A 15981-nucleotide genomic window follows, 5' to 3' on the forward strand; every position below is an offset into this window, starting at 1 on the left:
CACACACGAGTTTCTTTCTCCGGTGCTGCAGAGGAAATCATCTTTTGTCACTAATGCATTAGAGTCAAATCACTTTTGTGATGTTTCTGTTGTTGCACTCAAACTACGACGTGTGTGTGTGTGTGTGTGTGTGTGTGTGTGTGTGTGTGTGTGTGTGTGTGTGTGTGTGTGTGTGTGTGTGTGTGTGTGTGTGTGTGTGTGTGTGTGTGTGTGTGTGTGTGTGTGTGTGTGTGTTTGGCCAGTTATCAGCTGGAGCCAGAGAAACACGCCCACGGTCAAAAACAAAGAGCCAGACGTTATTTTTACACCGTGTCAGAGTTTGTTAAAGAGACTCATTTAAGAAAGTGTCGTTTTTACAACTTAAGTGTTTGTTTTTTTAAATAGTTTTCCTATTATTCCTTAAGATTTCCGTCCTGGTTGATTTAGGATTTCTACTTATTATTTATTTCTTTTCATTTTATTTGATTTGCACACACACACGATTGCATAAAATCCAGATAATGAAGAAATAAGGAGGTGGCTCAAACAACAGAGAACAACGAATGAAAGGAAATACAAAATTAAGCTGATAATGAAGAGAAAAAGCACAAAAAATGATGAAAAATAACAAGAAACACACAAAATGAACAGAAAACAACAACCTGTGAGTAAACAAAAAACTAATAGGGGGGGGGGATTTTATCTGGCGGTTGGCACAGGTGACCATGGTTACGGCTCACAGGAAGTGACGTGTTAACTACAGCTCAGCGCGTCCTGAACAGTGGCGATTGCTCTCAGACTGCAAGGGAAGCTCTTATTCCCCTAAAAAAAAGTGGTGAAATCTGTACTGGTGTGTGTACATTAACTAAATCATCATCTTCATCTTTTATTCAGAATCAGCTGCTTATCGCAGAGAACCGGAGCAACTTCCTTCTCTTTCATCAAAACAGCGCCACAGCGCTTTACACAGTCGGAAGCTCAGCTTCTACTGACTTCAATGGGGAAGCGTAGAGTGGGTTGTTCCACTACAGCCAAACTAGACGCTCATTGGATGAATGCTGGGCTTTGTCCCGCCCATTTGATCCTCACTGTCTCTGGGGGTCTATGGGGCAGTGGGCTGGCCCGGACGCTCGGCTTCTACTGACTTCAATGGGGAAAAGTAGAGCGGGTTGTTCCACTACAGCCAAACAAGACGCTCATTGGATAAATGCTGGGCTTTGTCCCGCCCATCGGACTCCAAGTGTCTCTGGGGGTCTATGGGCATATCATACAGCATATGATGCCACACCTAAGCTTGACTGCGTACTTCAGCATATTCTTTGTTTGTCCAGGTCGTCGTTGTCCCCAAAGAAATCAGAGTCAAAAGCAACTGGACGTGGTTGTTCGTCTAGGAAATAACAAATAACCAGACAAATAAGCAAGTCCAGTTGCTTTTGACTTCTCTGGGGATAGTTTTACAATGCAGCGGACAAGCAAATCGCAATAAATCGGGCCTGAAATAACAGTGGGTTAAAGAAACGGCATCATTTAGAGAACGAGGCCCAGGTAAAAACACATCCATTCATTTTCCTTTAAGCAAAGTTAGGTGTATGTCAGCAGACCAGACAGGAAGATAGTGCTCTTTATGTAAACACTGTGTATGTTCAGGCACAGAGAGAGCAGTGGGCCAAGGGTTGTTTTTAGGAGACCCTTGCCCTTGTCCCCCCCCCCCCCCCCCTAGTTCCCTGTTTGTTTGTTTTTCAAACCACCCACTCGCTCATGCATATTCATCCCCTCACCTAATTACTATTCACCCCTAGCGGTGCGGTTCCAGGTGCTGGCGGTAGTCTGGGGCTGCAGATTTTTTGTGTCGACCCTCATTTATCTCTGACGGGGGGGGGAGGAGGAAGGGGGAGTCAGAGGATGTACTCTCGGACTCTGCGTTCACCTCTGTGGCGAAATGCTCCATCTGAGTCACCACTGAAAAACGGGAAGAAATACAAATGTGCAGCTTCTTAGGCAGCAAAATGGCATTAAAAGCACAAAGAACGAAGCACGCACTGCTATTTCACATGGGACTTGTGTGTTTTTTTAGTGTTTCTCTCACTGGTTTGGAGTGGGCGGGGGTTCAGGTGGACAAATGTGATGCCGCAGATTTCTTTACAACAGTAAAAAAACTGAGTCTGACAACAGTTGTCAGATTGTTTGGTCACTGTCAATGAAATCTGAGCCAATGACCCCGGCACAGTCCTGATGGAGCAGATTAAAGCTCCAGGCATTTGATGTACAATTGTTGTATACATGTAGGATTAATTTCCTTACCATTGCTGGTACTGTCTCTTAACATTATTGGTATTTGTCTCTTACCATTGCTGGTATTGTTGTTCCTATGTAACTCCAATGTGTGAATACTCAAAGTGTTACTTCCTATGTTTAATAAAGTGCACAACTTTGTATGAAATGAGTGGAAAGTTGTTGATAGCCCTGTGTCACAGTGAAGCTGATTTTTTGTTTCATATGTTTTATGGGGGTAGGATTAAATAAGTTTTCTTCTTCCTACTTCCTTTCAGGCAACTATTTTTTTCCTCTTATGAATGTTAGCAATATTTTATTTATCTTTTGTTGGAAACTATGATGGACAAGAGGTGACTTGTGCCCAATGTTTAATGTGTGCCTGAAATGAATAAATAAACAAACAAAACAAACAAATAAGATAAAAATCGACCTAATCATATATTTGTATGTGTGAAAGAGGCGATTACTGACCTACGCTAAGGCTACATGTATCAAACCAAGTTCCATGTTAGTTAAAGTTGTAATCCGTAAGATTGTCTTCTAGTTAATTGTATGTAAAATTTAAAAGAGTGAGTTAAAACAATGGTGATTGATCCTACGACCCCCCAATGAAAGCACTTGTATTTGCTGCTTTGAAGAAATACGATCTGAGTGTCTGTGGCGATTTTCTCGCACTAAAATCCAATGCGTCGCACGGCACGGATCAGAACTTTAACATTCCCATTGTTGTCTTTTCTCTGTCCCAGGCTCGGCCAACGGCAGATACTGCTGCTCCAAGATTTTCGTCAACCACCGCTGTTTCTCAGGACCGTACCTCAACAAGGGGCGCATCGCGGAGCTGCCGCAGGCCGTCGGGCCCGGGAAATGCACGCTGGTCCTCAAAGAGGTGAGCTCATGTCGGGATCGGCGGGGGGGGAGATGGAGAGGAGCATGTTTACACACTTTCAAAGGGAGAGGAAGGCCGACGGAGATTGAAAAAAGGGGGGGAGGAGGGTGAAGGGTGGCAGCGATGTCTTGTTAACCACCTGCAGTTTCCCAGCAGTGTCTTCATTTTAATGTGATGAGCTGCCAGTCAAGTGTGTTTACAGGTACACACCGCCGCTGCTGCTCAGTTACACAGCCTCGTAATTTCTCCAGAGGCTGTTTGTGCGCGCATATGCATTTTTCTGTATGCTGTAAAGAAGAGTGTGATCCGTGTTTGCACGGTTACTAGATTCTCCTTGAATTGTTCAGTTGAGTTTATGTCTCTTTCTTTATCTCTTTGTGCCTCCAGCTGCTGAGCATGCTGATCAACGCCGCCTACAAGCCCGGACGAGTCCTGAAGGAGCTGCAGGAGCTGGAGGATACGAGCTGGGACTGCCAAGAGGAGACCCTCAAAGCCAAGTGAGGGAACACAAAGAAGCGCGAGGGAACACTCAGTAAAATAGGATGGAACGGATTTTTTTCCAGTGCATTTTAAATCTTTATAAATCAGACTATGACCACATCTTTCCCAGGAATCAGCAGCCGGCCTCACAGCAGAGCCTTGTGTTCCCCCCCCCCTCTCTCTCTCTCCCTCTCTCTCTCTCTCTCTCTCTCTCTCTCTCTCTCTCTCTCTCTCTCTCTCTCTCTCTCTCTCTCTCTCTCCCTCCATTGAATTCCTTTTTTTGTCGCTGCAGTGGTTTGTGTGAGGTCTGCATTTCCTTCCCCTGCTGGCTGCACAGAGTCAGATTATTCCACAGCTTCGGGCTGCGTGCTCTTGTGTTTTCTAATCAAAAACTGCCCCAATTTTTTTTTTTTCTGGCTGAACCGAGAAAGACTTGGCGACGCAGTCATAGGTTGTGCGGTGAGTCACCTGCGCCGGGGCTGCAGCAGAGCACAGTGTCCACATTCATGCATCAATGTTTGGACAACTCGACAAAAGGAGTTACTTTCAATTTTCTGGGGACATTTGCTGCCCAGAGAGTCGACACACAGGAGTTAATTATCGCAGGAGAACAAATTGTTTATTAGGGACGTCGTAGGACATTTGCTAGTGCTGAAAAAATCTGTTATTCAGAAAATTAATCTCCAACCATTTAGTGTTCTATCATTAAAGTTGCAAACCTTTGCAACTTCTCAAAAGTGACGATTTGCGGTTTGTCACTGTTCCACACCATTGTTCTCTTAATATCTTTGGTGGGTTTTCTCCGGGTTCTCTGGTTTCCTCCCACAGTCCAAAGACGTGCAGGTGTTCGGTTCATTGATGACTCTAAATCACCCGTAGGTGTGAATGGTTGTCTGTCTCTGTTCGTCTCTATGTGTCCTGTTATAGACTGGCGTCCTGTCCAGGGTGGACCCCGCTGGACAAGCAGTTGAAGATGGATAAATGAATGTTAGTTTAGACCAGGGTCAGGCCAGACCCACGTTTATTAATCAAATCTCTATCACTACTACGATGCCAGCTAAAGCAAAACTGTGTGAACCATCAAAAATCAGACAAATATATTGTTCCAGAGAGATGTTCTGTAGGAAATGGCGACACGGTGGTGTGGTGGTCAGAACTGACGCCTCAAAGCGAGAGGGTTCCTGGTTCTGCGGCCCTTCTGTGTGGAGTTTGCATGTTGTCCCCGTGTCTGCGTGGGTTTTCTCCGGGTTCTCCGGTTTCCTCCCACAGTCCAAAGACGTGCAGGTGTTCGGTTCATTGATGACTCTAAATCACCCGTAGGTGTGAATGGTTGTCTGTCTCTGTTCGTCTCTATGTGTCCTGTGATAGACTGGCGTCCTGTCCAGGGTGGACCCCGCCTCACGCCCGATGTCAGCTGGGATCGGCTCCAGCCCCCCGCGACCCGACAGGGACAAGTGGTTGAAGATGAATGAATGAATGTTAGTTTAGACGAGGGTCAGGCCAGACCCACGTTTATTAATCAAATCTCTATCACTGCTACGATGCCAGCTAAAGCAAAACTGTATAAGACGTCAACAATCTAGAAAGATGTTCTGTAAGACATTTGGTGACGATTACTTAAAATGTGTAGGACGAGTAAAAACAAACAGATTTGGAAACAAGAATAAAAGAAAAGCTACCTATACGCAAATGGGCGTGGCTTCAATGAATAGAATTTGTACCTACGGTCCAATAGTTACGCGCCAAAACCTATTGTTTATTGTTAGAGCGCCACTATCTGACTAAATATAAAATACAAAATATGAGCAACAATAAAATAAAATAAAAGTACAGTATCACAGATAAACACTATATTAAAGTGTGCTATGTGGATTTTAATGTGCAAGAGATAAAGGTGCATTTCAGTGATAGGTCACTTTGAGTAGTGTGAGTTTATTCCCTGAGCGTTGCTGTGCAGCGTTGTACAGTCAAAGTTCACCACTGTGAAGTAGATTGGTTGGATAGGTCTGGATGTGAACGACAGACACACAGGTTCTCTGTATTTACAAAAAAAAGGGTTAAATTACATGTTTTTATTCTTTACAAACAGATGCATCTGAACCACAGGAGAAGAAGCTGTTTGCAATATTTAGTAACCTGTAATTTATCATGAAATACATCTCGCGGTCCCTAATGTGCACCTTTAAAATGTCATGTTTTATATTGAATGTTTTGCTTTAATTTTTCCTTTTTAAAGTTTAAAACCTGGAGAAAAAAAGAACAAAACCAATAAAAAAACAAGCAAATCTCATTAAGATATAATCCATAGATATAATCCCTTTAATCTGAGTCTGTTTGAAGAAGTCACAGAAACATTGGCATCTGACTGCAGGTCAGATTTGTCCTTGAGCGCCGCCAACGGATCCGCTCACCTCTCCTAACCTTAGACATTAGATTGGAGATTGCGAAGTCGACCCCCGCGTCCCCCTCCGCTCCCCCTGGATGATCCCCATCAACGGGACGATGTGAATCCACTGAAACTGCCCACTTTCACATCATAACTGTGCTGCCAATCACCATTCATCCTCCAGCGCTCTGATGGATCCCCGTTTCCTCGTGCATCGTCCTCATAAATAAAAGTGTAATCACTGGCTGACAATGTCACGACACCCCTCACCTGCTCCCTCTTTCTTCTCTTTTATAGATATAAAGGGAAAACCTATCGCTCCACCATCCGGATAGTCCGCCTCGCAGACCAGATCGCAGACTTCTGCCGCAAGGTGTGCGTGAAGCTGCAGTGCTGCCCGAACCTCTTCAGCCCCGCCCTCGTCACCGACAAGTGCCCGGAGAACTGCTCCGTCCAGACCAAAACCAAATACAGTGAGTCTCTGCAATTAAGACGCGTCACTTCCTGCACCACAGCTATGAAGACGACCCCAAATCAAAAGCTGCGGAGTGCGTAATTGCCTCTGATGAGTAGCTTCAGGGTTTGTTTTTCGAGGGGTGTGTGTGTGTGTGTGTGTGTGTGTGTGTGTATTGTTCTCAACATCTGCCGTGTGTCCTCGCAGCTTATTACTATGGGAAGAAGAGGAAGCTGTCCAAGCCGACGGGAGGAGAGGAGGCGGCAGACGGGGACCTGGCCAAGCCGACGCGCCGCAGGAAGAAGAGGAAAGCCATTTTTGTGCAGAAGAAGAGACGCTCGTCCGCTGTGGACTACACTCCCGCCGGCTCGCCGCAGGTCAGACAACACTCCTCTTGTCTTGTGTTAATGAGGCAGCTCCCGCTCACGCAACAGGAGGCTGCGAAGTGTACGCACATAATGCAGTGTATAAAAATAAACATCTAGACATCTGACGGGAAGAGGAAGAGCTCCTCATTTAGTTTAGACAGCGTCTAAGTTTGCTCTGGTCACTCTGTGCTTTTGTGTGATGTTGGACAACTTTAACCATCTAAACGTAACCATTCAAGGTCAAAGTCTAACTTTAACCATCTAAATGTAATTCAAGGTCAAAGTCTAACTTTAACCATCTAAACGTAACCATTCAAGGTCAATGTCTAACTTTAACCATTCAAGGTCAATGTCTAACTTTAACCATCTAAACGTAATCATTCAAGGTCAATGTCTAACTTTAACCATTTAAACTCAACCATTCAAGGTCAATGTCTAACTTTAACCATCTAAACGTAACCATTCAAGGTCAACGTCTAAGTTTAACCATTCAAAGTAGGTAAGAAGGTACACATGTATGTGGCATTGCTTTACGTGTTGACGAGTATCATCTAGTTTACATATAGAGTCTAAAATGAAAGTGAGAGTGAACAAAACTGAGGTATATTAAACACAGCAGAGAGTTTTAATTTCTGGAGCAACAGGTGAGCAGTGTCTGAGTTCTTGTCACCAACAGAACCGACTCTGATTCTGAGCCGTTCTTCCTCCCTCAGGACAGTGAGGAGGACGAAGAGATGACGTTGCAGTCAGGCAGCGAAGGCACCAGCTCGGAGCCCCGCGAGGACCACACAGACACCTCCTCGGTGGAGGTGACCAGCACCCGTCCTCGCCGGGCCGCGACGCTACGCAGGGCCTTCAGCGCCGGCAACACTACGGGCGGCCAGGAGGCTACCGAGGGCCGCAGGAGGTCGACTCGCTCGCTGTCGGCTTACAGCCAGAACAAATACCAGCCACCCAAAGAACAGGACATGCAGGTAGAGACAGACGGACACTGGTGGAGGTTCAACATTAACAGTACTGAGTAACAAGCACGTGTCCGCGGTTTACAACTGCAAATAAAAATGTAACTTCTGACAGGCGTAAATATTATTATCATAAGAACCAAAGCCTACTTACAAGACACTAATGTTTTACCAACACAGGCTGATGAGTATCAACCATATTTTGTCTACTGTATACTATTGTTGATAAAATTAAAGGAAGAAGACACTCAAACATGTCGACCAACTCTCTACTGGAACTAGAGCGTTAGCATGTAGAACTGGGGTTACATCCGCGTAACTACTACATGCCCCCACAGGATTCAGACCGTAAACAGGAAGACGTTGTGAACGCCTCCAGCCCAGTTTAGTGAGGTTACATTCATTCAGCCAGTTTTTTTTTAACTTGACTGGATGATTACGTCCAAGAGGTCGTGTTGTGTTGTGTTGGATCCTTTGTAGTCAATTTTAGACGCCAACAACAACTGGCCGCAACAATGCAAGAATTAGGACACCATAGTTGTTTAAGCTTCTACAATTCTTACGGTTGTGAAACTGTGACTCTGTCTCGTTTCCGCGGTTATGAGAACATTGGTCCCAACGTCCCTAACGGTGGTGCTGAGCTGAAACAACATCAGCATCTTCACAAGCTCGAATCCAAGTAGAGTGATGAACAAAAGTCGTGTTTGTGATTCTGTAAGTGACGGTGTGTGTGTGTGTGTGTGTGTGTGTGTGTGTGTGTGTGTGTTTTTAAATGTGTGTCTCAGGTGGAGGAGGAGGAGGGTCAGCTCGTTTTGGACAGAAACCCTCTGGAGTGGAGCGTAGACGACGTCGTTCAGTTTATCAACTCGACCGACTGCGCGTCACTGGCCAACATCTTCCAGGAGCAGGTGCTGTACACGCGCTCTCTTTCTCTCTGATCCCAACCTTTTTATTCCCCCACAATGTTTTCAGCTCACAACATATTGAGCCAATGTTTGTATTTTATTACGATATCAGACACCAGGAGGTCAGTCTCCACCCTGGGTGTGTGATTAGATATTTATATATACTCGCTGATCAACATCAACTCTCTTTCTTGAGTGTAGGGTTTATTATTTTCACAGAAAATCAAAATAAAACTCCTGGACTTTTGATTATTACACAGATTATAAAGAAGAGAAAAAAAAGGGGCGACTGTGGATCAGTGAGATTGGCGGTTTGATCCCCACCTCCCCCGGTCCACATGTCGAAGTGTCCTTGGGCAAGACAATGAACCCTAACCCTAACTCATTCACCCGTAGCGTCTTGCCTTATACATATAAATATTAAGGTGCCTCTCGTTGCAGGACATCGACGGCCAGGCCCTGCTGCTGCTAACCCTGCCCACCGTACAGGAGTGCATGGACCTGAAGCTCGGCCCCGCCATCAAACTGTGTCACCAGATCGAGCGCGTCAAGGTTGCCTTTTACAGACAGTACGCCAACTGATCCTGGAGCAGCACGCAGCAAGCCACCGGACAGAAGTGTTGTGGTCCTGCGTGCGTGACTGGGACCCGTTGGATTAGGTGCCTCCTGGTGGAACGTTCGGGCGACGTGGAGGAGTTGTTTTTTTTTACGGATTTCCAACGTGCAAGAAGAAGCAAGGGGGTTGTTTTGTGGAGCGGTCGCGTTGGAAAAGCACAAACTGAGCTACAGCAGGACGAGAGAACTCGAAGGATTCATTTCTGGGATTGTGTCGGTGTGAAAATGCGACGCAGGTCCCGCAAAAATGTCCCCAACCGCCGCCGCCGCCGCCTCCGGCAGAACGGAGTCGACCTGTGCGCTTTGGACTGATCTGTGAAGAAGTTATTACGAGAAGCCGGGGACTGATCTCTGGAGACATTTGTGTTTATTTCTTACTTTTCATTTCCATTTTATTTTGAATAGAGGAGCATTTAAGTTAAATAATAATAATAATAATAATAATAATGGCTGATCATAAGACGTTTTGCCCTTCTTGTGACTCGATTGGCTCAAAAAAAAAGATCTATCTGAAAGTATTTAACAAACAAAAGAAGTAATATATTTGAGATATTTATTGTCATCCTTGTTTATGAGGAGTAATCTATTTGGATCTAGAGAAAATCACTGATCAGTTGTGTAACAATAATAATAATAATGTCAACAAATGGCTGAAACAAACCCCTAAAGATATAACAAACAGGATGTGCATTTATTCAGACTCACACTTGGGTGTGTGTTTGCGGGGGGAGGTAACGCCCTCTGAGATACTTCGTTGTGTTGCTCACTCTCTGTCGTTACAATCACGTGAAACAATCATGTCAGCTATTTTGTGTCCATCTATGCAAATGTGTTGCAGATATTTTTGATAAGTAAGAAAATAAATTTCTATTGATTTTTTGTCCGTTTGGTTTGAACTCTTTAACGATATCACACGTCGTTCTGTCCTGTTACTGGTGCGACTATAAAGGCGCACTCCCACTGTCTGCCCGTCCCGTGCCCCGTGCTTTAGGGTCCTTGTCCCCCCCTCCAGGCCCGTTTGTACTCACACTACCTGGGCCTCGGAGAATGCTTCTTGCTGCCTATACGTCATCACGCCGTAACACGTCACACGCATTGATGACGTCATGGCGATGCGTGGCTTTGTTTCCAGATCTTTCCGTAGACCTCAGAGTTTTTGTGCGTCTTGTCGACTGTTTTTGAATCTTTTCATCGACCAAATCTGCAGTAAACACTCCACCTCCGCATCACACCAACGTGAACCTTTCACCGCCATTGTTTTAAATGTCCGCGCATGGTCCCTCCTTCTTTTTTCTATGTCCCAACAGGCGCACAGGAAATGAAGTTAGAGCCGCCATAGGCCTCGTGCTCGTACACGTGTGCATGCTCGCCGTCAAGCTGGCCGCAGTTAGGCGCGGTGCGGTTGCACACTGGTCAAAGGAACTAGACTTTACCCGTAGAACGTGTTTGGGCACAGTACAGAAGGACAGTGTGAGTGCGCCCTAAATCACAGAATCCTTGTCACAGCATAATGTCGTTAGGTTCACAATCAGCTATTGTTTCATTGGAGAATCATTTACGAGAAAGTCCCTTAGAAATCCCCCAGATTATATTTTATATGCAATTTCTGATGAAGTGGTGAAGAAGCAGAAATACTCAGATCAAGTAGTGAAACCACACAATAGTCTCCATAACAAGTATTATCACTATATTTTGCTTAAAGTATCAAAAGTAAAAGTCACAATTGTTCATTTCAGGATGTTTTGGTAATTCAATTCAATTCAATTTTATTTGTAGTGCCAAATCATATCAAAAGTTATCTCAGGACACTTTACAGAGTAGGTAAAGACCACACTCTGTGACTTATTTATGATTTACAGAGACCCAACAATTCCCCCGTAGAGTACGGTGGCGTTGAAAACCTTCACTATAACAGACAGGAACGTCAGACAGACCCAGCTCTGTGGAGGACGGACATCTGTCTGCACCGGAGAGAGGAAGAGAAGGAGAGAGAGAGAGAGAAAAGACGGACAGATGGACAGAGAGAGACACACTTCCAGTAACTCTAATAATATCTATAGTAATGTTACATGACAGGGATATTAACCAGCACTTAATGTCAGATATACTGTGCGTAGTGAAATAAAACAAATACCCTGGAGTTCATTTAGGAAGTAGCAGATAATGAAAGTACTAAATATATATAAAAATTACAAGGTACACTGCTGTAAGTGCTTTAATTTGAAATTGCCACATCTCACGTGTAGAGAACTGAACCTGTTTATGACATTTTATCTCGTTTACAACACGAACAAACACACTTGCATCGTCTTCATAAAAAAAAATGGCTTTTTCTTGTTGATCAAGAGATGAAGTTATGAAAATGTCAAACCACAAGTATAGTGAGCTTGTTCAAATGTGCTCAAATGTTAGAAAAATACTTTTATACACTAAGTTTTGCATCAAAAACCAGGCTGAAAAGTCTCCCGAGTTCTGCCTTACGCCATGTTTTCATTGATGAGGAAGAAACCTGCGTCTTGGAGCAGCTTTATTCGATGCTGGACGTTGTTCACACAGAAAGAAGAGGAGGGTGAAGGGTTAACAGACGCTCCCCTGTGCATGGTGAGAATAAAGGAAGTCAAACGTCGCTGCGGTTAACAGAACAAACACACAGTGATGCACAAAGTCACAGTTAAAGAGGAACCACACTCCTCTCGGCTGCTCTGTCGAAACAAACCGTCACATTAACATCCATCGTTTAGACGCTACAGCTTAATAACTGATTTTGAAGGAGCGTGAGTAATTAAGTGATAAGACAAGTCATATAATTATAGCATGTAGCACTGCATTAAAGCGCTGGAATGACATTTTTTTAACTGTGTTTAAACTGGTATTTATATAGTAATACATGTAATTTAGGTAATAAGTGTGGTGCCATAGATCAGTGATTCACAACCAGGGTGAGGGCACTTCTGCAGGTGATAGCAGTTAAAAGTTAGCTATAGGGAAACAGATGTAACACAGTAGTCGGACAAAAGTAATAAATAAACTGTTTAAGAGTTAGTTAAAAGTAACAGATAAATAGTTATTATTGTTAGCTAAAAGTGACATATGTAATAGTTAGCCAAGAGTGATGCATAAATGGTTCTAATAATAACTTAAAAGTGTTGCATTTATCATCACGTTTAGTTTGCTATAACAACAATTTTAGTTAGTAGTTAGCTTAAAGTGATGGGTAAATAGTTGTTATAGTTAGCTAAAAGTAGGCTAATAAATTAATGGTTGTAATAGCTAGCCAAAAGTGATGGAAACGGTTGTTATAGTTAGCTAAAAGTGTTGGATAAATAGTTGTTTACTGGTTGCCCTGAATTGCCCCCCGGGGACAAATAAAGTTTTTTGAATTGAATTGAATTGAATTGAATTATAGTTAGCTAAAGTGTTGGATAAATAGTTGTTATAGTTAGCTAAAAGTAGGCTAATGAATCAATTGATGTAATAGCTAGCTAAAAAGATGGCTAAATAGTTGTTATAGCGAGTTAAAAGTAACGAATAAATGGCTGTAATATCTAGCTAAAAGTAAAGTATAAAGAAACGGTTTAAATATTTAGCTTAAAGTGATGGATAAACTGGTGAAATAGTCTAAAAATAAAGGATACATGTAACAGCTAAAAGTAATGCATAAATAGTTGTTATAGTTAGCTAAAAGTAGGCTAATGAATCAATGGCTGTAATAGCTAGCTAGAAAGATGGCTTAACAGCTAAAAGTAATGGATAAACTGGTGAAATAGTCTAAAAATAAAGGATAAATGTTGCTAAAAGTAATGAAGGATGAATTGATTTTTTTTTTGTATGATTCCCAACTCGAGCAAACTTTGAAATGAGGAAATGCGTAAAATACCAATTTTAAAATCAATTCAAACCTGACACATGGTGTACAGTGAGGAACTTAACATCACTTCCTCTCGATAGACGCTAATTTATTCCACAGAAAACAGACACACACACACACACACACACACACACACACACACACACACACACACACACACACACACACACACACACACACACACACACACACACACACACACACACACACACACACACACACACACACACACACACACACACACACACACACACACACACACACACACACACACACACACACAGTACTCATAAGTATATAGCTGTAGTCACGTTTGGTTAAGCTTTATTGGTTCAGGGTTTGGAGGCTGAGCTGAAGGGCTTTGACTGCAACACCCTGTTAAATAAACACAATAATGGAACGAGACCTGAACTGAATGAGTCAAAAAAGCAAAGCCGCCACAGATTCTTCCGTGAGACCAGGGTGCCAACAAAAAAATCTCTGACCAAACCATCTTGACTCAAGGTAAAAGCGCCTCTCTAGTCTTCTGACTACTCAAGGCGCTTTCACAGTGTTTGTCACATTCACACTGATGGCAGTGGACATCTACAGACCATCTGATCTAATTACCGTATTTTCCGCACTATAAGGCGGTGTATTGCTATTCATTCTTTCCTGACGTTTCCAAGTGTAAAAGCCTTAAACCGGCATTCTTTCCAATGTTTAACGTCCAGCAGGGGGCGACTATACTGGCTCCAAACCGAAGTCTGATTGTGTAGAAGTCAATGAGAAAATGAGCCTACTTCTCACTTGATTTAATACCTCACTAAACATTTTCCTAATGAGTTTATGGTCTCAATCGCTAGTTTGAAGTCTTCTTTGAAACAGCACGATGTTCATGTAGTAAATTATGCTCCAATTTAGAGTCAAATACATAAAACAGGGGATGCTTTAGGGTAAAGGTGCCTTGGGATTCACCCCAAAAGTGTTGACGTTGGTGTGATGCGGAGGTGGAGTGTTTACTGCAGATTTGGTCGATGAAAAGATTCAAAAACAGTCGACAAGACGCACAAAAACTCCGAGGTCTACGGAAAGATCTGGAAACAAAGCCACGCATCGCCATGACGTCATCAATGCGTGTGACGTGTTACGGCGTGATGACGTATAGGCAGCAAGAAGCATTCTCCGAGGCCCATGTAGTATGAGTACAAACGGGCCTGGAGGGGGGGACAAGTACCCTAAAGCACGGGGCACGGGACGGAGGCACAGTGGGAGTGCGCCCTTAGTCTGACCAACCCCTTGCTCCACCCTCTATGCTATGCTAATACGTTCACTTCTGGCTCCAACAAAAATAAGGCGGCAGAAGCCAAAAAGCCAAACGCAGTGGTCCCCGGACGTCACGGTGGTTACGGTCACTTCTTTGATACAGTCCACACTTGCGACCCACAATATTGATTTGATTTAACTCACTCATGGAGAGCTGCTTACTCCGTTTTTTAATTTCTAACATCTGATTTAAGCACCTCGCTGAGACCCATGCTAATCTTTAGGAGCGGTCTCGGTGCAAAAGCGATAAAAGAAAATGGCGTTACGTCTGTGAATTTGACTCGAGTCTGACTGGCTCGCCTTTATCAAACAAAGTGAAATGGGAAACACTGTCGGCGGCAACATTAAAACTCAATCTAGGAGATGACGGAGCCATTAGCGAGGTGTTTCACTGGCGGGACAGTTCCTGGTGGCAGAATAAAAGAAATGACTCCTCTACGCGGCGTTGATTGCTGTTTCATGTAGCAACATAATTGGAGGTAATGCTGCGTTAGTCATGCGTGCGGCACATGGCCTGATGTGCTGATTCATTTGCACGGTTCCCTGTGCAACATTAGCCAATGGAGACGCAGAGAGGCGGCGATTCACATTCAGTGTATTCAGCAGCGAGCTGTGTCGTGCCTCACCAGCTCTCTGTACGGGTGCAGCTGAATTCATTTAATAGCTTTCTCTAACACACAAACACACACACAGAGAGAGACACACACGCACACACACAACTCTGACACTTTGTATTGAGTCGCTCTGAAAAGCTGCTACCTTATACTGTTGCCTGGCAACCTCATATCAATCGTTGGCTTTGCATGATTTTCGGCCCTTTTGCATGTGAATTTAGGACAAAGTCAAGACAGCAGAGGAGTAAACAGACACTTGGTTTAAAGGGAAACCCTGAACGAAGGCAGACGGAGACTTTATGTTTCTTTTTTCAGCTGCTGCGGTTTCTGTAGTTTCTGTTAAAGGTGGCGACAGATGTAACGGCTCAACAGCGCTGACAGGAGATCAGATATCTCGTCCGTCACGTTGTCAGATCAAAGCTCGTCTTTGTCTTTGGGGAGTTTCCCACGGGAATAAAAAACAAAAAAAATGGATCCAAAATATCATCCGAGCTGAGTTCCACTGATGGATCGTTCCTCAAACGATCAGACAACTTGACATGATGTCCAAATATTTGCAATATTTCTGTACAGCACAACGATTTGGCCCCAGTGCACCGTGCTGTGAGCACAAACGTACAGTGTGACGGCAGGTAAGTCACAAAAAAGGAGATCATTCACGAAGAAGGCTGGAAATTGAGGTTTCTGATGTTACATTTCACAGACAAACATGAGAAAAGAACATTTAGCAAATGTTTGGCTTCCCAAAACTTCTCCAGTCTTCGGACATCGTATAAAAATATGGTTGATGGTAAATGGACTTGTACTTATAAAGCGCCTTTCTAGTCTTCTGACCCCTCAAGGAGCTTTCACAGTGTTTGTCACATTCACACTGACGGCAGTGGA

General features: G+C 43.8%; 1 protein-coding gene across 3 annotated transcripts in view; it reads left to right on the plus strand.

Annotated features, from left to right (window-relative positions):
• Positions 1-10188, plus strand: part of sfmbt2 (Scm like with four mbt domains 2) — a 63787-nt gene extending 53599 nt beyond the window's left edge. For all 3 annotated transcript variants that reach the window (XM_083934825.1, XM_083934826.1, XM_083934827.1), the window contains 7 exons: positions 3000-3139; positions 3527-3636; positions 6303-6478; positions 6667-6836; positions 7541-7801; positions 8575-8697; positions 9136-10188. In XM_083934825.1, coding sequence (XP_083790951.1) covers positions 3000-3139; positions 3527-3636; positions 6303-6478; positions 6667-6836; positions 7541-7801; positions 8575-8697; positions 9136-9276 — 1121 coding nt within the window. In that variant the 3' untranslated portion in view covers positions 9277-10188. The remainder of the gene's footprint in view (positions 1-2999; positions 3140-3526; positions 3637-6302; positions 6479-6666; positions 6837-7540; positions 7802-8574; positions 8698-9135) is intronic.
• The last annotated feature ends 5793 nt before the right edge of the window (positions 10189-15981 follow it).

Source organism: Echiichthys vipera (genome assembly GCF_963691815.1).
Source record: "Echiichthys vipera genome assembly, chromosome: 20".
Classification (NCBI taxonomy): Eukaryota; Metazoa; Chordata; class Actinopteri; order Perciformes; family Trachinidae; genus Echiichthys; species Echiichthys vipera.